General features: G+C 46.4%; 1 protein-coding gene across 1 annotated transcript in view; it reads right to left on the bottom strand.

The window, feature by feature from the left end:
• The window catches only part of ADAMTS3 (ADAM metallopeptidase with thrombospondin type 1 motif 3), a 123,600-nt gene that overhangs the window by 7,346 nt on the left and 92,246 nt on the right, over positions 1–24,008 (bottom strand). Inside the window, exons 11-21 of the mRNA XM_044428949.1 lie at positions 23,874–23,987; positions 22,424–22,569; positions 21,421–21,596; positions 19,836–19,969; positions 17,948–18,071; positions 15,437–15,517; positions 11,189–11,352; positions 8,526–8,691; positions 8,067–8,199; positions 5,759–5,966; positions 3,685–3,802 (exon numbers count right to left, since the gene is read on the bottom strand). Coding sequence (XP_044284884.1) covers positions 3,685–3,802; positions 5,759–5,966; positions 8,067–8,199; positions 8,526–8,691; positions 11,189–11,352; positions 15,437–15,517; positions 17,948–18,071; positions 19,836–19,969; positions 21,421–21,596; positions 22,424–22,569; positions 23,874–23,987 — 1,564 coding nt within the window. The remainder of the gene's footprint in view (positions 1–3,684; positions 3,803–5,758; positions 5,967–8,066; positions 8,200–8,525; positions 8,692–11,188; positions 11,353–15,436; positions 15,518–17,947; positions 18,072–19,835; positions 19,970–21,420; positions 21,597–22,423; positions 22,570–23,873; positions 23,988–24,008) is intronic.

Below are 24,008 nucleotides of genomic sequence, written 5' to 3'. Positions count from 1 at the left end.
GAGTAGTGCAGAGCAGGGCATAGAAACAGAGCGAGTCAGAAGGGGCCTCCTGGGCCATCTAGTCTGACCCCTGGCTCCAGCCAGCTCCACTCATGACATGCCTACCATGTGCAGGTCCAGCCTATCCTTAAACACCCTCACCAATGGGGCTTCAACCACCTCCCGTGGAAGCCCATTCCATAACCTAGGGTTCCCTGAGCTTTGCTCCATTGGAATGCATCCTGCCCTCCACTGCAGAGGAAAAAAGATCATGACCCACCTCTGTGTGATACTCCCTCACGTACCTGCATGTTGCTAACAGCTCCCCTCTGAGTCTCCTCCTCCCAAGGCTGAAAAGATCCAGCTCCCTCAGCCTCTCCGTATATGGCAAACCAGCCACCATCCTAGTGGCCCTCCACTGCACCGATTCCAACCTTGCTATATCCCTCTTGTAATGAGGGGCCCAGAACTGAACACAATACTCCAGCTGCGGGCACAACAGAGTCTTATAGAATGGCAGTAATACCTCTCTCGATCTAGAAGCCATGCTTCTGGCTATGCAGAATATTAGTAGAGCTGGAAGGGGCCTATAAGGCCATCAAGGCTTCTGTCCAACAAAGGTGAGAATGATAGGACTGTGTCCTTATTCATGGATCAAGGAATCACATTTCAACGATTGTCCAGCGGTGTGGAAGGGACTGATCAATCCAAGCACCAGAGTACCTACTTTCAATAATGCCGGTACTGTGTCCTAACCTTACAGGTACACCACTTTTATTTTAAAATATTTATTGTTTGCTTTTTAAGATGAAACGGACACAACCTAGGAATCCACTCCTTATTTGGTCAGTTTCTGTTCTTCTGACGTTTGGTGCTGGGTCTCAGAGTGGCTAAGGGAGCAGGGGATGACCAAGGATGGAAAAACTGGCTTGTTGGCTGCCCAACTCTATCTTAGCATGCATCTGGAAAAAATCCTGGGATACCCAGAGGGTGCCCTTCATTTGCTGCAAGCCAAGAGTGCATGGACATTTCAGAAGACGCGTTGCTTCTGACCGATAGGGAAAGGCCATTTCTCATAAAGGGAAACTCTACTTTGGCTCCAAGTCCATGCAGAGCCCGGTCTCTGCTTCCCTCTAGTGTCCAAGTATTCGCAGCGCTCTTGAGAGTGTATTGTGTGTACCATTAGCGACTTTTCAGGGTCTGCTGATGCAATGAGGAGGCTGTTGATTGATTGATTGATTGATTGATTACATTTCTATACTGCCCTAGAGCCCACAGGGCTCTCAGGATGGTGTACAATTTAAGAAATAAAAATCCAGCAATAAAACAGGACAATAAAAACCCAACTAAATAATGACAACTGTTCATAAACCAACCCCTCCAGAGCAGCAATGATAAACAAGCCTACAATGGTTACATCAAAAGTATTAACAGATCAAATTTTGAAAATAAAAAGGTTTTTGCCTGATGCCTAAAAGAAAACAAAGAGGGCATCAGGCATTCCTCCTTAGGGAGCATGTTCCACAGATGGAGAGAAACCACCACGAAGGTCCCTCTTGCCATCCCTCTTACTTTCTTAGGGGGCTTCTCTCTGAGAAGGACCTCTCCAGCAGATCTGAATGGTCGGGTGGGAATATATGGGAGCAGGCATTCCCATATCTCCATCTCCATCATCTCCGTCTCCATCTAATCTCCCACTGTTTTTCTTACAAGGAACTCAAGAGTGGCTTCCAGCACTCTCCTCCCGCTCTTCGCATTTTTGAATACTGTAGCAAGGTAGCCTTCTTCAACCTGGCACCCTCCATTAGTGTGGAATTACAACCCTCTGTCACCTCCTCTCTACACAGGCCAACCGGGGATAATGGGAGTTGTAATGCAATGCAGCTGCAGGGTTGGAGAAAGCTGTTTTGGATTGTCCTCTTCAACCCTCGTAAGTGCACTAATGAATTTATTGGTGGCATTTATATCCCACCACTCCTCCAGGGAGCCCAGGGTGGCACCCAGAAGTCTCCTCCTCTCCAAGGTGTCCTGCCTTGTAAGGCAGGTTCAGCGGAGAGCCAAGAGCTGGCCCCTTTTCATTGTTCCTGCATGAGCCCGTCACTGCATGGGCCCATTACATGAGGAGAACAGCACGAGCCAAACCAACTCTACTCAACGTCAAAGGTCCACATTGCTGTTCCGCAGATTGGAGCCTGCAGCTCTCAAGCATGACCTGGTTTATGGCAGACAGACTCCTGGAAGCGTTTTTTCACACTCCTATCCCTGGCAAAGACGGTTATACTTCAAAACACTTTGCTGGTACATCAGGGCTCTCGTGTCACGATTGGTTTGGGTGACACACATTCACCTTCCATGGCTGTTATGCCCGCCTCTTGCCGTTGTCCATTCGTTTCTCTGATTCCGTTACTGGCACAGCAGAACGGGTTGGGCTTTGCATCTCCTCGCCATGCATCTTTCTGTTATGATATCAAAGGCCCCTGTGATTTCCTCACTTAGAACTGCCTTTGAGTCCAAATAAAAGGACTTACAGAATGTCCAGTCTGCAATCAGACCTCAGTATACATAATTAGAAAGATCTGTCTAACCCAAACTTTACTGGGGATATTAGTACAAAAGATAGATGATTAATGTATTGCTTAACCGCGTTTAAACTCCACCTTCTATTGACTCCATCAATCTGCTTTCCATTTTATCCTCATAAGAAGTAGTCTAGGCTGAGAGTTAGTGACTGGCCCAGAGTCACCTGGTGAACTTCATAGCTGACTGAGGACCAGAACCTGGGTCTTTGAAGTCCCAGTCCAAAATTCTAACCACTACACAACTTTCGTTCGTTCGTTCATTCATTCATTCATCGTTCGTTCTTTCTTTCCTCACTTTCCCTGTCCCTCTTGTTCCCTGTATCCCCCAGCAAGTGGGCTTCTGGGGAAATCACATTCTGTCCAGCGCCCCCACCCATTTGTTTACAAGAGGATTTTGAAATCTGACTTTCCCTCATCGTAGAGTGAAGGATTAAATCGTGAAGGGCAGCTTTGTTAGTAGCAACCTATTCTAATGGAATTTTAACAAGCCATCCCCAAATGCAACAGTAAAGGCCACAACATGGACAATAATTCACTCTAAATCGAGGCAACATGACCTGGTGCCTTCCAGGTGTTTTGGAGAATAATTCCAAATGTCCCTGACCATGCTGGCTGGGGCTGATGGGAGTTGTAGTGCAAGACATCCAGTGGGTGCCATGTTTTTCACTTTCGCTGTACATGATTGGGATCTTTATCTATGGGGACTTTATAGTACAGTAAGAGAGGCTGCCCCATTGTGAACTGGTGTGATTCTCTGTATCACTGCTTTGCTTGGCACCAGTTTCCAGATGTTGCAGGCAATTAACTGGGTCAGGACTCCCAGAAGCTAGATAACTTCATCTGAAGGCAGCTAGGAGAAATATTTTCCTTACCATTATTGTTAGTCACGAAGTCGTGTCCGACCCATCGCAACCCCATGGACAACATTCCTCCAGGCTCTCCTGTCCTCCACCATCCCCTGGAGCCCACCCAAGCCCACACCCACTGTCCCAGTGACTCCATCCAGCCACCTCACCCCCTTCTCCTATTGCTGTCAACCGTTCCCAGCATCATGCTCTTCTCCAGGGAGTCCCTCCTTCTCGTTAGGTGGCCAAAGTATTTGAGCTTCATCTTCAGTATTCCTTACCATTACAGGGAGCCAGCTTGCAAACCCTCACAGACTCTGGCTTTTCTCCGTCACACTGGTCACCGATGCGGCACAAAACCTGCCGGGACTCTGTTCCTTCCCCGCAGGTCACTGAACACTGTGGAGAAAAGCAACAAGGCACTATGGAGAGAAGAAGCAAGGCTTCCAGGGGCAGTTCCCTAACTGGATGAAGAAAATGTATTGCGCAGGTGTTTCCCCTCCCTAACTTTGTCTCTGGGTACATGGAAACCTTATTGATAAGCCAAAGTTTAGCCAAGCAAGAACACAAAAGGGAGTTTCCACTTTGGTTGAAGAGATGTGAAAGGGGTAAATTCTATTGAAATCCAAACTGAAATGCATTTCTCATACATTCAGGTGACCCTGATGACTCCTGTGTTCAGGAAGATCCCCATGCATGGCTGTTTTGAGCTTTATAGCAAATTCCATCTCCCAAACCCATTCACTACCATATTGCTCCATGGATAGTTAAATACATCATGAATTAAATTGTCCCAGAAATTTGCATTTCACATTTTGCTCTTCCTTGAGAGTTAGTGTCATCTTAGGTCCAATTACTACAAGATTTCTGTCGTCAACCCTTGGAAGGAGATCGAAGTAACTGGGCCTGTTTAGGCTTGAGAACATAAGTCTGTGCGGAGATAAGATAGCACTCTTCAAGTACTTGAAAGCTGTCACAGAAAGGAAGAGCAGGATCTCTTCTTGACAATCCCAGAGTGTGGGACTTGGAAGAAGACTTCTTAAGTTATAAGAAGCCAGATTCCAGCTAGATATCAGGAAAATTTTCCTATCTGTTAGAGCAGTACGACAGTGGGACCAATTACCTAGGGATGTTTGTGGACTCTCCCACACTGGTGGCATGTGAGATGCAGCTGGAGAGTGATGGTTTAACTTGGAGTCCTGCACCAAGCAGGGGGTTGGACACAATGGCCCCTCTGCACAATTGATTGGAAAATACTATGCAAGAAAAAAACGCAGATTTTCATGAGGAAGGCTGGGAGAGTCCACGACATGATGCAGACTTGAATGGGAATGAACTTTGAGATAGAACTCAGAGATTTTTTTGTGAGCTCAAATTTACTGATTCACAGAGTTTTTGCCCGGGGAGTGGAACAACTGCCAAGAAATGCTCAAAGTGGGATTCTGTTTTAAATCAATGACTTAGCTATATATTAAACATACAAGTGCACAGAACCACAATATCATGTATACAGGCCATCCTGAGTAGAGAGTTAATGGGAAGGGAAGCTTATCTGCAAAATACTTTTCTGATTAATATATCCCCACATTTATGAAAGGAAAGATTTAATGTATTACCCTCTACCTGGTTGGATGGATTTTAGCAGAAATCTGTACCAGCAAGGGATATCTCCTTGTGAGATGGGTGAAATGGAAACAGAAGGGCATGGCTTGCTATATTGCACATTTTTTCAAGGCTTGTTTCACTTAGTTCTAACCCTTATTATATAATAGGAAGGGTGGACAAACGATATTCAATATCTAATATCAGATCATGATCCAAAAGTAACTAACATGGGAGAAACTTCTGTGCAGCAGCTATACATTTATGCTAATGGAGACCAGTGGGCATTAATGGATGGTAAAATAATTTAAATTTATTCTGCTTGTGTACTTTCTCGTTTTATCTTAAAGATTCAATTACTTTAATGACTTGTTTTTAGTAGACTGGGATCTAGTTATCTATTTATCTAAATGTTATTTATTATATTTAGATACCTCCTTTTTTTCCCTCCAAGGACTCAAGGTGGCTTATGTAATTCTTCTCCTCCTTTCAATCTTATCCCCACAACAGCAATCCAGTCTCAGCTGGACTGAGAGGCTGGGACTGGCCCAAAGTCACCCAGTTGGCTCCATGGCCAAGCGGGGACTAGAATCCAGGTCGCCTGAGTCCCAGTCCCATGCTCTTCACCACTACACCACGCTGGCTCTGTGTCACGTATTCTGTTCTATTCTTCACTTCCATTTCTGTGCACTGTTTCACTGGTCTGTGACGAGTGAAGGGGAAGGTCAAACACAGAGGATCCTGGATGCTTACTGGATTCCAGGGCAAGGTTTTCCATTGAGCAGGACATGGCGCTCTGTTGCAAGGCCTACGACTCTCTGGGCGATCCCCACTGCAATATTTGAAATGAACCGAGCGGTTTGCACCATCGTGAAGTGGCTGAATGCAACGCACTGTTCGGATCTGATAACCAGAAGTCCCACATGTCTTGGTACAGTGTTCCCATTCTTCTGTGACCCAGCTGGGGTGGGAAAGAGAAAGAAGGGTTGAGAAGCTTCAAGGCAGTGACCTCCTAGAAGACCGCTTCCATCCTGGGTTGATCTGCAGGCACACACAAATATTTTATGATCCATGAATGCCTGAGTTTTCCTGATGGAAGTGCTCTGCAGATTGAAGAGAGAATACGGTGCTGAATAATGCATAGCTAGACCTGCATGCAATTTGATATATGAGTGATAGAAGATGGGAGTCAACGAATCTCCTCTGAAAATCTGGCATGTGGCTGATTGCCCATCAAAGAGAAGTGAATTGTTTACATTTGCTAATGGAAACTTCTCTGCCGAAGTATGGTCAAGTTTAAGGCAAAAGCACGGGTGTCTAAAGCCAGAATCTTCTATTCCCATTAGTAGGTGAGAAACTCCTTGTGTGAGCTGCAATATCTGGTTGCTCAATCAAAACCAAAGTCTGTCAGATCACAGAAGGTAGCTTTCATTATTGAAAGCTAATTCTGAAATTCCATTATGGATGTATATTTATTCTGTACTGGATTTCTTAGTCTTCTTTTCCACAAAAAAATCCAGCAAGGTGGCTTAGAAGATGAAGGGCTCCATCATATGGTCTTTTGATACTGCCTGGGACTCTTTGGAGTCCTAACACCAAGAAACTTCAACTGGTACAAAACAGGGTCACTCTGATAATATATCATTTGCATTGGTTACCAGTTGAGCTTTGGGCTCAGTTTAAGGTGCTTGTGCTAACATATAAAGACTGAAACAGCTTGGGACCAGAATACCTGAAGGACTGCCTGCTCCCATGTGTACCTACGTGGTCCTAAGGTCAGGTGAGGAGCCCCTTCTGAAACAGCCGACCTCCAAGGAGTTAAGGAGGATGGCAAATAGAAGAGGGACCTTCTCAGCGATTGCGCCCCATCTATGGAATGTCCTTCCGCAATGGCATTTCACCCAGCACCTTCATTACAATTTTTTCGCCTCAGGCAAACATGATACTGTTCTCCAAACATTTTAATAATTGATTTTATATTGTGTAATTTTAATTACACCATTTTATATTGTCCTTTAATTTAATAGACTATTTCTATCTATCTCTATCTCAGCAGCATTTTGTGTATTGTAATTGTTATATGTTTATACACTTTTATGAGATGCTGTTTTTATGGGTATTTTTGAAATCTGCTTAGAGAGGGCTTGGGACTACTTTAAATGTGGAATATAACTTCCAATCATCATCATTATCCTGTGATTTTGGAGCTGGACTTTGAAGACCGTGCTGGTGTGGAAAGAACGGTGCCAGCAGCCTCCCCCAAAGTCATAAGTGCCAGTAAAGAGAGAAAAATGGGCACTCTGAGGAGTTTGAGCCATCAGCTCCTACTGGCTTCCTTTGGTATGTGACCTGGAAGGCCGAGAAGAGCCATCTAGATAAAAATCAAGGTATGAGGCATGGTCGCCGCTGAGTTCTCCCTTGCTGGGCCAAGTCCTCAGCATAGGATACCCATAAACCTGCAAGTTCAGGTTGCCCCCTAAAACGCGCACCATTTAAAAGAGTGAAAACACCACGCCTGCCAAAACACCACAACCTTAGGAAGAAACACAACAGCCAACAGCAACAGCCAAGCACATCGAACGTGTTTAAAATGTGCATCGTGTGCTATCAAATGCCTGAGAACAGAGGAAGCCTTTCTGGTTCCAAAGAGATGGCAATGCTGGCACCAGGCAGGCCTCACCCAACTCAGGGGCCACCGCCAAGGAGACCCTTCTCTTGCCGTTCTTGCAATCGACCTGGGAGCATCTGCATGAAGAAAGGCCTCCAATGTGGATCGTACCATATGGGGAGACTGAAGCGGGGGAGGCCCTCCGATCTGCACCCGTGTTTCACGGCCTATACGTTTCTTTACATTAGAACCAGCACCTTGAATTGGGCTGGACACCATCCCATCCATTGGTCCCTCTTCTACACCAGGACCTGAGGATGTCGCAGAAGAAGCACGGCTCTCACCAAGTGGGGTTGCCTTTTGCTTCACTCCAAGTGGTCCTTGTGCCCCCTTGGGGGCTCAACTCCCCCTTCCTGGAAAACTGCTGCTCACTGAAAGGAGGCAGATGCTTACAAAGGCTGTGTGCAGTCCTGGAAATTGCACATCCTGCGGATGGGTTTGGGCTTTTTGCTGGCTTCACAGAAGCTGCGGTGGACCATCTTGTTGTCGCTCTTCCGGCGGCAGCCGTATTTCGTGTACTGGAAACCTGGAAGACAAAGAACCAGCACGACAAATCACATGTCGGGTAGAAAATGCCAGTGAAAAAGGGACCATTTGGAAAACAAGAAAACAAGGAAGGAACTATTTCAGTGTAATGACTAAGAACGTGAGCCAACAGAGTATATGGAAATCCGTGAATTTTTGTGCATATTTCTTCATTTAAAGAACGACAGCTCTGCAGAAAGAGCAGAACAGGGTTATGCACGGATGCATGGGAACCGGCATGGACTGGATCCCTCTGCCACTGCTGGCACATGGGTGCATCATGCATACACACAAAGCCCCCTACTAACAGCCATCTTGAAAATGCACCTCCTCCACAAGGCTTGGAGCACTGGGACCAGCTCTTCAGAGCCCATTCAAAGGTGTCCAGCTCCTCTTGCAGGACGTTGTTGCTGCTGACGTTGGGCACCGAATCTTCATGGACGATATATTTGTAAGTCAGGCTAGACTGCGTGTTGTTGTCCTGAGGAATGATCTGTGGAAATAGCAGCAGATCATACAAGCTGGCGGTATTGAAAATCGTGGGTGGGGGCTTAGGATCGCAAGAATAACGTAACAGCTCTTGGCTGGGTTTAGCCAGATCCCTGAGTTGATGGGTGCTCCTGAAGCATACCAGCCCTATACCACCCAGAAGAACGTTAAGTCACGGCTAAGGGTAGATGACACAGCCTGGTTCAAAAGGAATCAGCTCAAAAGGAAGCCATGCACTGCCTACTGAGAATTCTGAACCTTTCTCCGAGCTGGATATGGCAACTGGAGGAGATTGGAGAACAGTGCTAGGCTCAGAAGCTTGACCTGAAGGAGCATCTCCTTCCCTATGCACCTGCCCACCCCTTAAGATCTGGGGCAGACACCCTTCTCCAGGTGCCCTCCCTGAAGGAGATTAGGAGGGTGACTACCTGGGGAAGGGCCTTCTCTGTGGTGGCACCCCAATTGTGGAATTCGCTCCCCGGAGAGGTTCACCTGGCACCGTCACTTTATTCTTTTTGGCATCAGGCCAACCCCTTTTTATTTTCCCAAAGCTTTAAGACCTGACTGTTTTAATTGGGGTTTTATTATTCATTGAAATTTCAGGATGCTGTGTTTTAAATTTTTAAAAATTTTTATTGTTAAACTGTCCTGAGACTTTGGTAATGGGATGGTCTAGAAAATTTTTAAACAAACAAACAAACAAACAAACAAACAAACAGCCTGGTCTGCAGAGATTCCCGTGTGCCCCCGAAAGACCTGGACCCCTTCCATGGGCCCTGGACACCGCTCAGTACCCCCCACCTTCTGGATTCAGGTTTCCAGGGGACTGGGGAGAAGATGGGGAGAGGATCCCCTTGTGATCGCCAATCTGCCCCTTGGACTCAATGTGTTGCTCCAATCAGGAAGGTGAGTGGTGCAGGGAGAAGGCCCCTGGCTGCTCTTTACTTGCTCCATGCCCTCCACCGATGGGGAACCCTGCGTGCGGGGAAACTGAGTCCACAGCTGCAGGCTGCCCAGCATACTGGCCAACGAGCAAGTTAGGCCAGGGCTGCAGCCTCCTCCTCTGAAGCTATTCAGCCTGTGATGGGCTGCACAGGGAAGGGAGCTTTGCCCCCTGCGCACACACCAGTTCCCCAGCCCAGGTGTAAAGCTTCTGGCTACCCTCTCCATGTATCATGACACAGAGGTGTTATCATCCTGAGCATCTCTGCTGCTTTTCATTTTGATCCCTACAGATAATTAGCCACTTGACGAAACATAGCTAAAATAAGTGGAGATAATTTTAATGAGCAGATGCAGAAAAATGGGCAGAGGCTCTTGCTCCTGCAAACCCCTCCAGCATTCCCTGCTGTTAGGGGGGCTTCAGAATCTCCACCAGCCAGTGCTTGGGTTGCAAATCACTACTGTGGATGATATCAAGGCTGCAATTTTCCGTACACTTAAATGAAGTCAGTGCAGCTTCCTTCCCAGCAAAGACGCCCAGGTCAAGCTGTGCAGGTGGAGACAGTTGACTAGATGGCAGAGTATCCTCACACCAACTCTTTATTGCTTTTTCCAAGTCTTTCACCAATCATTCAGCAGCATAATGAGACGAATTCTGACATGCACCTTGCAGGTCACCTAACATGGTGCGCATGAGACCAGAGATATCACTGAATGTCAAAATTCCTTGACTTAAAATGTCAGATTTGGCAATTTGTCTTTCTCACCTGGACTACAAGGGAAGCATTGTGTCTTGCCCCCTCCCAGGTTCATCTGAGGTTTGGGTTTTGGAAACTCACCAAGTACGTTAGGAAAGATCAGGACTTGTGGTGTCCCTGATCAGAAGCATGATAGTATTCAGTTTTGTGCATTGGTTTGCAACAAGTTGAGCCATTTTCTACTGGGGGAAAGGGGTGCATTGAGGAGAAACAGCTCCACACAGAACTGAGAACAACTTGACTGCTTGCAGCCATGGCATGGCATGATAAGCCAGGTATCTGGTGTTGTCATCACCTTGCAACTCTCTTGCTTCTATGAATTGCCGACCAGGTGATGAATCATTGCAAGATGCATGTCATGACTTGGAAGGAAAGTCAAAATCCACAGCCTTTTAAGCATCGTAAAAAGGCCATCTCTATTCCGCTAAGTGCTCCATTCCACTACATCAAGTGGGATGTTGCTGTAGCTCACACACTGAATGGAATGAGCTGGGTGTTTTGGTGACCTACCGGACCAGAGTTCACACAATAGCTCTGCACTGCACCCTGCTATTAGGTTGAGATCCCTGCCTTCTGCACACATACCACTTTTGCATTTTTGGGCATGCGGCAAGGAAGAAGAATTTGTGACGCTTCTGGAGGACCACCATAACAGGCTGTTTCCAGCCTAGAGGATCATCCTCCTTGCGGGAGGATCATCTTGGCAGGACACTATGAATTTGTCCTGCTTTGTGGGTGGGGACCAAAGACCTTGTTCAGGCCACATGGAAATAACTCAAAACGACAAACACAGTGACTTACCAGCACGACAATGGGATCATACAAGGGGCCATCTGTCCGAAGGGTTTCTATGTTGTCATCAATGTGGTACTCCCACTCTAAGCCCAGATCAATGAAGGAACGGGCGCTTGATCCCTCTCCTTTCCCATTCAGAATATAGTGGCCTGTTGCCTGATTCTTAAAGGCTAAAGAGAGCAAAACCAGTGGAGGTCAAGCAATTATTGTTATGCAAATTGCCATGTGGCATTTTTTTCAGCCTCAGCACAAAATAGTTTCCTGGGTATTCCATTTTTATCTTCGGATGCCATGAGGCCTGAATCCTTCCTCGCTGACCCAGAACTTCCCAACCCTTTTCTTTCTCTCTCATGTTACTAATTAGATTTAATCTGGGCACAGGGGAAGATTTGGCTGCAAAAGTTGTCCATTCCTGCACTGCAGGCCTAGCATTACCTTGGAAGAGGCAAACACAGGTGGAATTTTCCATTCGGTCTGCATTTTAAAGCATACAAATATAATTTGCACTTCCCAGTCTATGGGGTTTGAATCCAAATTATTCTTTGGACTGTACATTTCTCTGAACTTTGCAATGCAGTTCTTGGCTCAAAAACTGCAAATAAAATGTGTACATTGGGAAGTTGCATATAGCAGGGAGAACTGCATGCAAAAATGAATTGCAAGTTTTGCAGTTAAAAAACCAAAGAGAATGGCAGACGGATGCTGACATCAGATGGAGCGGATCTATGAATGGATCAATACAAAACTGGCTCGGAGCAGAAATGGACTGATTTGTCCACCATGAGTGGAAATTTGGCTTTCTTGAGGAGTATGTACTGCATTTCAGTGCAGACGGAGGCAATTCATACCTTCCAAATCATTGTGAAAATCAAAATATGGTTAGGTGGATCAGTCCACATCCTGAATTTACATACACTGACTTAGTTCTTCCAGCTTTGAGCACTGCCTGCTTTTACTTTAAAGAGGGTATAGTTGGCTGCAGCAGCCAGAAAGTGCCAAAATTCCCACCAGTACATGAGAATGGCCATCTTTTCCCTCCCATACAGATTACAGAGATGCTGTATGGAAATACTGTCACGGGGGCATTTTCAACCGCATTTTTAAAGCTGGTGGCAGCTGTTTTCATGTTGCTGCTAGCAGCTATGAACTAAAAGAAAGAATTATAAAAAGAACGAGAGAGGAAAAGAGCAGGGGAGACAAAAATGCAATGAAAAGGCAGCTCTTTGAGAACTTCACACAATTAATTGCTTTGCCCCCCACCTGATTTTTAAACAATCACACCTTCCTTCCTTCATTCCTTCCTTTCTTTCTTAATATCCATTGATGGAATGGAGCAGTCTTTGTCTTTGTCTTAGATCAAATTTGGACCGATCTGCCCTTTCTTAGTGGAGAGGAGAATCGCAACAAGACTAATGAAGAGCAGAGATGGACTTTGAGAAAAGGAGTGAAGGCTGCATGCAATTAAGGTTGGCTTCTGCTCTTCCATTCAAGAAGAATGATACCAACCAGCACGTCTGTGAAGCATTTCAAGGGTTCCAGTGCTTCACATGCATCGTCGATCCTTGCCACAACTCTTTAAGGCAGCTGTCAGGATCTCCAGAGCAGAATAGCTCCCCCTACTGGCTTGTTAGAACAGGCGGCCTGCAAGTATTTGCAGGATAGGTATGAGACCTGTAGGTGCTTGCAGGGTTTAGGACCATTGGAATTATGGAAACCAGCTGGAAGCCACTGGGAGGGTGGGGGGTCTATAAAAGGCTTCCTCTTGGCGTTGCCACAGCAATGCGAGTCTTTGTACTGGAAGCTTTGTGTGCCTGAGGAATCTTTTGCCCCCAGTCCTCCTGTATCTTCTAATCCCATCTGTTCCTAAGCTTACCTCTGCCCCACCACACCTTGATGATACCTGATCCTTGCTCGTACCTTTGCCTTTGCTTCAGAACCTATTGCACCTAGACAAGACCTCCATTCGCCCTGGTCCTGCTGCTCCAGTTACAGACACCTGCTGCCTACGCCCCAAAGCTAACAGTAGGCAGCCTTTGCTGTCCCATTTGGATGGGGGAGACAAGGCTGAAGTGGTGGCATTGGCTTAGGGTCTGCCTAGTGACCTCCTGAGGTGGATTTTGACCTGACAGATTCCAAGCTCACCCTCAGACACATACAGCCCAAACCCTGTACATCAGTCGCCCGCAATGGGTTGCCCTTCAGAGGTTTGGGGCTGCAACACCCATCCCTCTCATTTAGCAGGACACATGGTCAGGAATGCTGGGAACAGTAGTCCAGAACACACCAGGGTGGGAAAGGTGGGGATGCATGTTCTTCCAGAACCAAGAGCCACCAAATTCCATGGTACTCACTCCTAAGCTATGGTGGCCTGGAAACCTTAAGGCACTAATGCTGCACCAGCTCTTTGGACATTCTACCAAATACTTCCAATCCTGCTATGGGACATCGCTTCCTTCTTCCTAGTTAGATTCTATGCCCTCTGCATTAATTCTGCTGATGTGCAAATTGGCACAGATCTCTTGATGTGTACAACATCGAGCACAACAATATTTGAATCTGTGTGTTCTGGCTAAAACTGAGCCTCTGAGAGGTTCTAGACTGATTTGGGGCTGCAGGCTGACTCCATCCAGTCCTCCCCCTTTTCAGAGGTACCTGCTTCTATGAGGCTCACCGCTTTCTTACACTTGCATAACAGCTGCAAATCAGTGTACTCCAGTTATGTCAGATATTGATTGTACACAAAGAAATTGTAACAATTATTTGTGTTATGTTATCTAAAGGGATGAATAGCTGCCATCTCTTCCAGGCATGCTGTCTGGAATAGGCACGCTGTTAATTGCACCTATTCTCCAAGTGTGTATATCACAACCAGCCCTGTAATCATGATGCCGAATGTCCACAATTGACCATGATGGGCCACAAAGAGTGTGAAATGGCTGCTGTAAAAGGACTCCCGTCAGAGCGCCCCATATTGAAGGTGTGTCATTTGCATTTCTCTAAGTTTGCTTGGATGGCCCCTGCAGTGAGTGGAAAAAAATAACTCTCCTTTTCTGCTCTTACATCTAAGAGGCACTTAGACTTCAGATACTCTGCAAATCGTTAGTTATCATTGGCTTTGAAAAAGGACACTTTTATGCTAATGGATGGCATCCTGGTGAGGAAGATATGAGGGGAAGGCAAGTCATTTGAGTTCCTGCAGATTAAAAGCACCAGCCGCAAAGACACGTTATTACCGGGGCCTTGCAATGTAGTTTTTGAATGAGAACATTGGAAAGGTGCCACCGGGACACATTTGGGCCGTGGCAGAAGCATGAGGCACATCAGAAGCAGCCCTATATCGAGTCAGACCTTGGGTCCTTCTCGCTCAGAAGGGTCAAGTTTGACTAGCAGTGACTCTCCCATATGGATGGGTGAAAGGTTAATTTCATTAAAGAGAAGTTTTCAAAAAAATGGATTTAACTGTCTTTGAGCCTGTAAGTGAACTAAGGCAAAGTTCTTTGCTGAATGTTGCATTTCTTCAAGCTTTGTGATGGAAGAAAAAATGCCGTTGCAAAATCAGGAATATGTGAGTTTGCATGAAAAATGTCTTCACTTTTAGGGTTGCAGGTGAAACAAGTTCTGATGCTTAACAAAACTTAAACAAAATGTTCATGCATTCTTGTTCTGAACAAAATTTTCATAAATTCCTTTTCCTGCCTCTCTTGGACACCCATTTCCCCCCTTTGGGATATGTTTAAATGTCTTAGATGAATACCTGAAGACACAAGATGCAGGAATTGGGCCAAAGCCATGCAATGACTGGGCAAAGACTACCTGGATCTTAATGCAAACTTGAGTTCTATAGAAGAATGGTAGGTTACAGATGTAATAATTTTAATACCATAAGAAAGGTCCTGCTGGATCAGACCAAATGTCCATCCAGTCTAGCACACTGTTCACACAGTGGCAAACCAGCTGTCCACAGGATCCCTCAGGTAGGATGAGTGCAAGACCTCCACCTTCTCATGCTCTTCAGCAACTGGTGTGCGCAGTCACACCACCTCCAATAATGGAAGTAGCACCTGGCCTGCGAAGCCAGCAGCCATCCATAGCCTCCTTCTCCATACATCTCTGAAGATAAGATAACCACAAGAGGCAATACATTGCCAGGGGAATGTATGGCTATTGCTCCTCTCCCTCTTCTGGAAAGATGCATCAGATGTTGGCACCATGTCAACTGACATGATGGCCAAACCTAAGCAAAGAAGCACTTACCAAGAATGTGAGGAGAAGCCTCGTCTTCTTGGACAATCACATGTCTAGCACTGGGTGGGATGTCAAACATCTTAAGGTACCCTTTGGCATGTGCAGCAAGGCAGTGGAAGAAAGCAGAAGAGGAAACAAAAGAAGAAAAATCATTGCAGGTGTTAGGAGGTTGCCAGAAGTGGTGGTCCCCATGTGCAGAAGAAGTGCATCCATCGAACCATGAAAGGGAAGAGGTTTGTCATATTGGTGTTTAGACTGCCTTGTATTTCCCATTTTTGTACAGCAGAGGGAAAACAAGTTTCTCTTATTGCAATCCACTTTGTTATGTTCTCTGGAGACCATAGCAATCTGGATAATTTAGACAAAGGGTTTATGTTTCCTATGTTTCAGAGCATGAACATGAAAGTGTGTGCAGCTCATTTATCCATTTTACCATCCATCAGTTGGATTCTTAACTTTGCAGAGTGAAAAACATTATTAGCAGCTCATGCTCCTCCTGATGGTTGAGAGCAGGCTAGCAAGAGGAAAGGACTTGCTCGTGGAAACCAAATTAATCATGTGCAGTATCTTAGCTTGACCTTGTTTTTCTTAAAACTGTAATGGATGACATGAGCAGATACGATTTAATAATCAAAATATTCTCAGCATTGTAGAAAAGAAAAATCTCTCATAGGAAGCATAAAAGTTTTGTCTGTTTTTGCAGTGGGGGGAAAAGCATGGTGGACATGGATGCCTGAAGTTCTGCAATGGGGCAAAACTTACCCAGGATACTTTTAGATTCTCTGGTTTCAGAAACAGAAATATTGCGGGCTCCTTTAGGTAAAGTGAAAGCGCCTCTTGTCTTCCCTTAAACAGAATGGCTTTCATTAGTGATCGGGGCACTGAAGTCTTGCATTTTCATTGACTATATCTTCATGTGAATGCATTTCATCTGACAAGCAGGTTAGATATGCTAAATGCCTTTTATAAAATTCAGACACATTGCAGCAGTACTTTAAAAAGATAGTCAATGAAACTTAAGACTATGAAAAATCAGTCAGATACTTGCAGATTTCATTTTCCAGAAACTTGAGTTCATTTTGGCACCTCTTGCTTAATTGTTTCCCTGTGGGAAGAGGTTGGTTAGACTTTCGGAGGGGAAGTGTGAAAGCAAAAATAAATAGATGAAATAAAATTGTAACTGCCAGCCCATATTGCAATGCTATGATCCCTAGAGAGCATCCACTGGGCCACAGCCACTGGGATTCCCAGCGCTGAAGCCAGAAATCAGCTATGACTGGGAGCAGGAGATCCGGGCTCACGGCACCTTCTCCTAATCCTCACCCTCACAGCCAGCTCAGAAAGATCTCTGAGGTCGTAAGAGCAACCTTGGAGAAGGGTTTTAAGGGTGGAGAGTGGTGAGGCTAGGGGACTGGCACCACCGCGGTAAGACATTTCCTGATCCTGCCTCCGCCTCTTTCCCTCCTTTTCTGAAGCTGTAGAATATGAGAACACAAGAACAGCCCTGTCGGATCAAACCAAAGTCCAGCCCTCCCTATGCATGGTGGCCAACCAGCTGCCCACAGGACCCCTCGAGCAGGACGGGTGAAGGAGCGCCTCCTGCCCAGCTCCCCAGCCGCTGGTGCATGCAGGTGTGCCGCCTCTGGTGAAGGAGGAAGCACAGAGCCATGTTGTCATGGGAGGGCCCCTCGAGCAGCTGTCTGACTGTTTTGCAGAGCAGAAAGAGCACGGAAGTCACCTTCACCTCTGCGGTCCTCCTGTCCTTCATGGGATGCCCTTGATTCTCTGAGTTCTCAGAGGGTTATGGGCCGCATCGTTGGACTTGAGATTGGAACGAACCCTATTGGAATTTGCTTCTCTCAGAGTTCCAACTCTTCAAAGGTGAGCAGAGCCAGGAGGAAATGTGTTAACACTCACAACTGGCAACCTTCTCCAGAGTCAAGCTGCAGACGGCTACAAGGTGTCTGCAACTGGTGTGGAAGTGGGACTCTGATTGTGCAACTGCCACAGGGAGCTGCGTCCCTGACAAGCCCCTCATGGCCAGCTTACCTGGAGCCAGTTGTAGCTGCTCAAACGGCAGCTGCTCCTGGAGTGTGAGTGGAGCCATGCTGGCAGGTGCAGGGGCTCCATCCTGGCAAGCCCCCTGTGAATGTGGGGCACAATTGCCAGCGCCTTGGACCCTGAGCTGAACCCAGGGAACCCACGTTTCCCACCCCCAGATGGATCCTTCTCATCCCTCATTGGCTTGCATCCAAAAGCGACTTTCCCAGAGTAGAAATGCATCTGCTTAGCTGGCCTGGTCCATGGCTGCACAAGCATCCTGAACTCAGAGTGGATTGTCTTGGGAATCTAGAAAAGGGTATGGAATTCTGGTGTGTTCATTGTGCAACAAAGCCTGTGTAGGACCCGTTCAGATGGGTGCAGATCAACTGGGAAAGCCCACTGGCATTCTGTGTTATGACAAATTCAGCCAAGAAGCTGATGGCACAGGGCGAGTCACCGAGGGGGAAGCATCCCTACCGGGCTTCTTTGGGGTGCGGGTGAAGGTGCCTTTGACTGTCCGGCAGTGGGAATTATCTCCTCCACAGACTCCACACTTGTCTTCAACTTTGTTCGAGCCAATTTCCTTGTCACACCCCACTTTCTGCAAAGAGAAGTTTAAATATATCACTGGAATTGAGAGCGACAGGATCAAATCTTCTGTAGCTGCTAACAATTTTAAAATAACCAAGAGAGCGGAGCGTGGTTTTGGAAATGCAGAATGTGATGCTTTTCCTAGAATTCACAGTCCAAGGGGTACCGGCATTTATTTCAAAGGAAATTTTTTTTAAAAGTGCCTAATCAGTCCAAGGGACTGAGCAGGATTCATAGAGTTTCTCAGGGTGATAGGGCTGCATTTCATAATGTCTTGCCTGTTTCCATGACCAGCAGAAGCCTGATAAATTTTGTTTTTTGGTTATTACATTGCTTTTTTGCCCTGGCTTTCTTCCTCTTGCAAGGAGCCCATGGCAGGTTACAAGATTCCCTTCCTCTCCATTTTATCCTCACAACAACCCTGTACAGTAGGTTAGGCTGAGAATTTGTGACTGGAAGTCACCCAGTCTCATTAGGGACTAGATTCTGGATCTTTCCGTTCCAGTCCAACACTCTAACCAACAAGCCACACTGGCTTTCCTTTATGCAAATTAATTTGAAGTAACAATTCTACATCATTTGCAGATCTTTTCAAACACAGTGCATAATTTGATTTTGTGTTTCTCCTGACATTACGGCTCATCCTTGTGTATAAGCATCAGGAATTTAAAATAAAGACCCTGCTAAAATTCTTCTAGCCCCCAAATGTCCATTTACTCAGGATTACAACGTCAAAGCAGCTCCCAAACAAAGAAATGGATAGCATCTGTGTTGCTTTGTTCATGGGCTGTTTTGAAGAGCTACCCCTCAGGAAAACTGAAGATCATAGTATCCCCCCAGGGGTGGTGGCTTTTGGCCTCTATCTGCAACTTCTCTGGGGCAGTTCTGGCAAAATTAAATTAAATAAAAATGGAGAAGCATTTCCTGCTTCCTCCAGGTTGGACACAGGACCTTCTCTTGCCAAAGAATGCACGACTCTTTCCAGTAGGAATACTGGAAACTCCGCTATATAGGGTCAAGGTGGTTGTCCATCTTCTTTCGTTTCATACATTCCCTAGCAAGGGCTGCTCACTGTTCCAGCCTTACCTAGAAATGCTGAACCTTCTTCTCACAGAACATCTGCTGCTGAACTCCAGGACAGCTTTTTTCAAGCTTATGGTCTCCAGATGTGTTGGACTATAGCTGCTATCAATCCTAGTGATCCAGCGACCACATTGGATGGGAACTTTGGGAGCTGCTGAAAACATCTCAAGGGGATCAGGCTGGGGAAGTGGTGATGCATGAATGTTTTGTCCAACTAAGCATGTGTGAGAATTTCCTTGCTGTTTGTCAAGCATAAGAAAAGTACTGTTTGGAATCCCCATTCCAATTGCCAGCAGAGTGGTTTTTTCCCCCCTAAGAAATGATTGTGTTTGTGTCTGTGTTCAAAATAGGCATCTGTTTAGCTTTCCATCCATACGTCCCATCTGTCCATCCACAAATTGTTATATTTAAACGTGCACTTGGAAGCAATAGAAAAGCACATTTTAAAGCACATTTTAAAAATGTGCTTTTTCACATGAAATTCACACTGTCACTGAGATGAGCCTAGGTTGAAAAAAATGGGTGTGAGCTGAAACAAATACCGGATGATTTGCAGAACATGCAGTGGCTATTCAAAACAGCAGTTTCTCCTGTCCCAAGGCCCAGCCCACTGTGGGACTTTCTGCCAGGTCCCCTGTGAACCGCTCTGGCGAAAGCAATCGACTGGCACGAGAAAAACGACTGCACTCACCACGCACTCTCCGCGGACGCAAATGCTGAACGGATCCCTGTACGAACAGCGAGTCCCGTCGTGGGCCAGCTGCTTCATGTACGCCACGTCCCCCGTCTCTCTGGACCGGCAGTGAAGCTGGCATCTCTTCGTGGCTACGCAGCACAGAAAGCAGTCAAATTGTGCCCCAAGTGGGACTTTTCTTTACGTTACTCATGCGCTTCTTTCCTCTTTCCTCTGATCCCTTCCCGTTTTGCTCCTGGCAAGGACGATCACTTGAAGGAGCTCAGAGTGGTGAGTGAAGTAAGGTGAGGAGGCTATCTAGGGAGACAGTCTAATGGTCTCAAATCAAGTCACTCAGTCAATCAATAGACACTAACTCAGAAAATGAAACAGCTCTGATATGACTCAATAGCACTTCCCATTTCTTACGGGGTATTCGAATAAACTGAGTGTGTTGAACGCATCGTCTTGGTATAGTACTTACAGAAAACCTGTAAGGTAGGGTGAATGTCGACGCTCCATGCTACAGATGAAGGGTGGGGAAATGGAGGCTGGGAAAGAGTGGTTTGCTGAGCATCCTGGGCTGCTTGATTCATTCAGCTGTATCCCCACAGAATTTAGCTCATGTCTAGAAAAGTTTGGGTTCGTGAGCATTGGCTCTCAAGCAGTGTGGGTGACACTGATCTTGTAGGAGATCACTGGGTGCTATCCCACTCCTTTTCAATTTAGCCATCCGTCCGTCTGTTTCTATATCTATTTACCTGTCTACTCAGAGAGCCATTGTGGTGGTTAGAGTGTTGGCCTGGGGATACAGGAGACCCAGGTCCATTCCCCACTCAACCATAAAGCTCACTAGCCAGTCACAAACTCACAGCCCTGCCTACCTCAAAGGGTTGTTGTTGAGAGGATAAAAAGGGAGCCATGGAAGCTGCCATGAGTTCCTCACAAGGGAAAAAGATGAGCTATAAATGTAATTTAATAGTAATAACACTAATGGCAACAATAATATCCATCCATTTACCCATCTCCTTCCCTATTTACCCAGCAGCATCTGCCTCTCTCTCTCTCTCTCGCTCTGTCTCTCTTTCTGTCTCTGTCTCTCTCTCTCCAGCCCTCTGAGTGGGATGGAGAAATTGGGGCCCTGCAAGAGCAGCGGGTTGGTCCCCGGGATCTTCCTGGCCCCTTTCAACCCTACTATTCTATTATTTGTCACCACACTGGCAAGTTCCTAGGTGGACTCAGCTGTTAGGAGAGTCATGGAAACATGCCCAGTGTGAAGATAACTCTTACATTGGGCATACCATTATTCAAAGATTGTTCTGCTTTGCATGAAAGGTTTGACTGAGTACATCTGATTTCCCATCAAGATCGACAGGAATGTATTTTGTAATTATTAATGAGTCACTGAATTTTGAAGGAAGACCGCAAGGTGCCTCTGGTGGAAGCCAGAGGCGCTTTTCCAATGGGAAGCGCAAAGAGACACTGGGGGCAGCAGAAAGGGGGCTTTGCAGCAGCTGCTGCTTCCTTCTTCTTGGCCCATTTCAACAGTACTTGAAGCAGCTCTGGCGGATGCGGAAGAGAAGCGAGGAAGGCTGTTGCTTACCGTCAGGATGCTCATAGGGCAGCCAATGGTGCTTGCTGTTCTGATATTCAAAATGTGAGTTGCGTTGCTGGCACTGCTGGGCTCGGAAGTCTTCGTGATGCTTTGGGCACTCCTCTGTGTTGCACAGCTGGTACTCGAAATTGACACTGGCACAGTCTTGACCCCCGTTAAGTGGCCTTAGTGGGGTGAAAGGTTGGAAACAAGGCCTGATTAGAATGGGTGGGGACCCCCAAGTGGATCCAGTTCCGGTCCCCAATCTCCCTCTCCAGAGCGCAATTCCTTTTGCTACATCTCCATGCCTATAAATCAGGAGTGGGTAGCCTGAAGGACACCAGGTGTCCCATGGCCAGGGACGATGGGAGCTACAGGTTCCCCACTCCTGCTATATAGGCTGGTTTGGATGTCCTCCTTGTTGTTCTAGCACAGGAGAGGACACTATTTTGCCGGTAGACCAAAAGTTCCTCAATCAACCAATCCATCATTAGCATCTCTACTTGAAAGGACCAGCAAGCGGTGCTTAAAATATCTGCACCAAAGGTCCTAGGCAATCACGTTAGGGAAAACTGAATGCAGAAGAAGAAAATGAAGACCATGAGATGGACTGACTTCACGAAGGAAGCCACAGTCTTGAATTTACAAGAGCTGAACAGGGCTGTCATGGGTAGGACATTTTGGAGGGCTTCCATTCATAGGATCACCCTTTATCCCTACGACAGTGACTAACAACAAAACAAAAAGTCCTAGAGGGTTGCTGTACTCAGAGAAGACCATATTGACCTAGCGTAGATGGGCAAATGGTACATAGTGACTCATGATGTTCCTATCATTAGAAGAACCTCCTTATGTCCAACCACTGGATACTTCCAGTAGCAGTAGTAGTGTGGTCATATTAGCATTTGTATGGGCTCAGGTTCTGGGATAAGCTTTCTTAACGAAGTGAATGCAATGGAAGTCCCAAGATCCCATGAATGCAAAAGTTGCAAAGAAAGCCATTTGGATTTACATGGGATTGTTGCACTGCCTGGTCCTGAAGCGAACCCCAGTTCCGCATGTCCGGGAGCAAGAGCCAAATTTCGTCCAGGCTCCCCAGTTGCCATCTTGCTTCAGCTGGTTAGTGTTCTTCCACATGCAGTGACCTTTGTAGCACCACTGTGGAGAAGAAGAGGCACCAATGAAACGGAGTTGCTCGGGCATTGTTGTCTTGCCCTGCAGAGCTGCCTGCATCTCACTTCTCTTTTTTTCAAGTCAGGGAACTTTGGGAGTGGAATCTGTGTAGCCCATTGGTCTGCAAGGACAGGGTGTGTGTGCCCGCGCATACAAGGACAGGACGTGTGCATGCCTGTGTGCGGGACAGCATTCATCCAGGGCTTGCACATACAAGGAACATGCCACCTGGGGGATTCTGAAAGTTGTAGTTCAAAACATCTGCGTGATGCCTCTCCTCTGAAATTATATAAGGGAAATACCTTCTTGGAAAAAGTTCTGCTTGTCGTCTCAGCAGGTGCACTGGGCATTATGTAGCCTGACTAAACATATCCAGAGGGCTAGAATCTTTGATAAGCTGCAGGGCAGAGGTGGGGAGGAATCTAACAAGAAACTCAGAGCGGGAAGTACAGCAGATGTGTGGTAGCACAAGGCCTCCCAAGCCTGAGTCCTACTCAGAAGTAGGATAGAGGAGTCCGTGTGTGTGTGTGCATGAGAGAGAGAGAGAGAGAGAGAGAGAGAGAGAGAGAGAGAGAGAGAGAGAGAGAGAGAGCTCACTGAATTTGTACTTCCTGCCTGCAAACTGAAATACAGTTATACCCTAAACTGTGTAGCCTGAAAATGATGAACTGGGTAAATCTTGATCCAAATGAGCAGAAACAAATGTCGTATAATTCCTAGTCATTTGCGAAGGAATACATATCTCTGGAATGTGAGAGAAATTGGATGGGGAGTGCCAAGTTGATGGATTTTCACAATCCCTCCCCCCCACCCATTTCCAGTTCAGTTCACAAAATTCCATTTCTAAGACAGGCTGAGATTTGCACCTTTCCAAAATGACACCCCTAAGGAAACTTGCAGAAATCATGAAACTTGCTCAGTTTGCACAAACTGGGAACAAACTATCTGTGCAGTTCTAGACTGAGTAGTGCAAATTTATGTAGTTCTTGTTTTGTTTTTGCAGAATCCCTGCGAAAAAACCCAACCCTTCCCACTTCCGAGCATTGGATCAGAAATGGGCAGAAAGTCCATCAAGCAAAAATGCACTGCATTTCCTAGCATCCTTTATCCCTACTGCAGAATATTGAGCAACCAAGCATCCTTTTACCACACTTTACGAAGAAAAGCCTGACCGAGTTTCCTGGCTGTTGAATTTGATGGGGGCAAGGTGCACCCACCTTAACATCCTGTCTGTACTGTTGTGCCTTGAAAAGCACTGTGCTGTTTCAAACCTGAACGCATGCACTCACTTTACTAGGCGCACATTCGGTTCCATCCAGTGGCGGCCCCTTTTTCGTCTTGCAGAAGTAGGGATTGTCTGGGTGGCTGCACCACAGCTGCTTACATGGGTCAAACGTTCGAAACTGGAAAAAGTGAAACACCAA

This window comes from Varanus komodoensis, unplaced genomic scaffold, assembly GCF_004798865.1.
Source record: "Varanus komodoensis strain SLA01 unplaced genomic scaffold, ASM479886v1 scaffold2, whole genome shotgun sequence".
Classification (NCBI taxonomy): Eukaryota; Metazoa; Chordata; class Lepidosauria; order Squamata; family Varanidae; genus Varanus; species Varanus komodoensis.
Note: the sequence above shows the minus strand (reverse complement) of the source record. Positions and strands in the feature narration are given on the sequence as shown.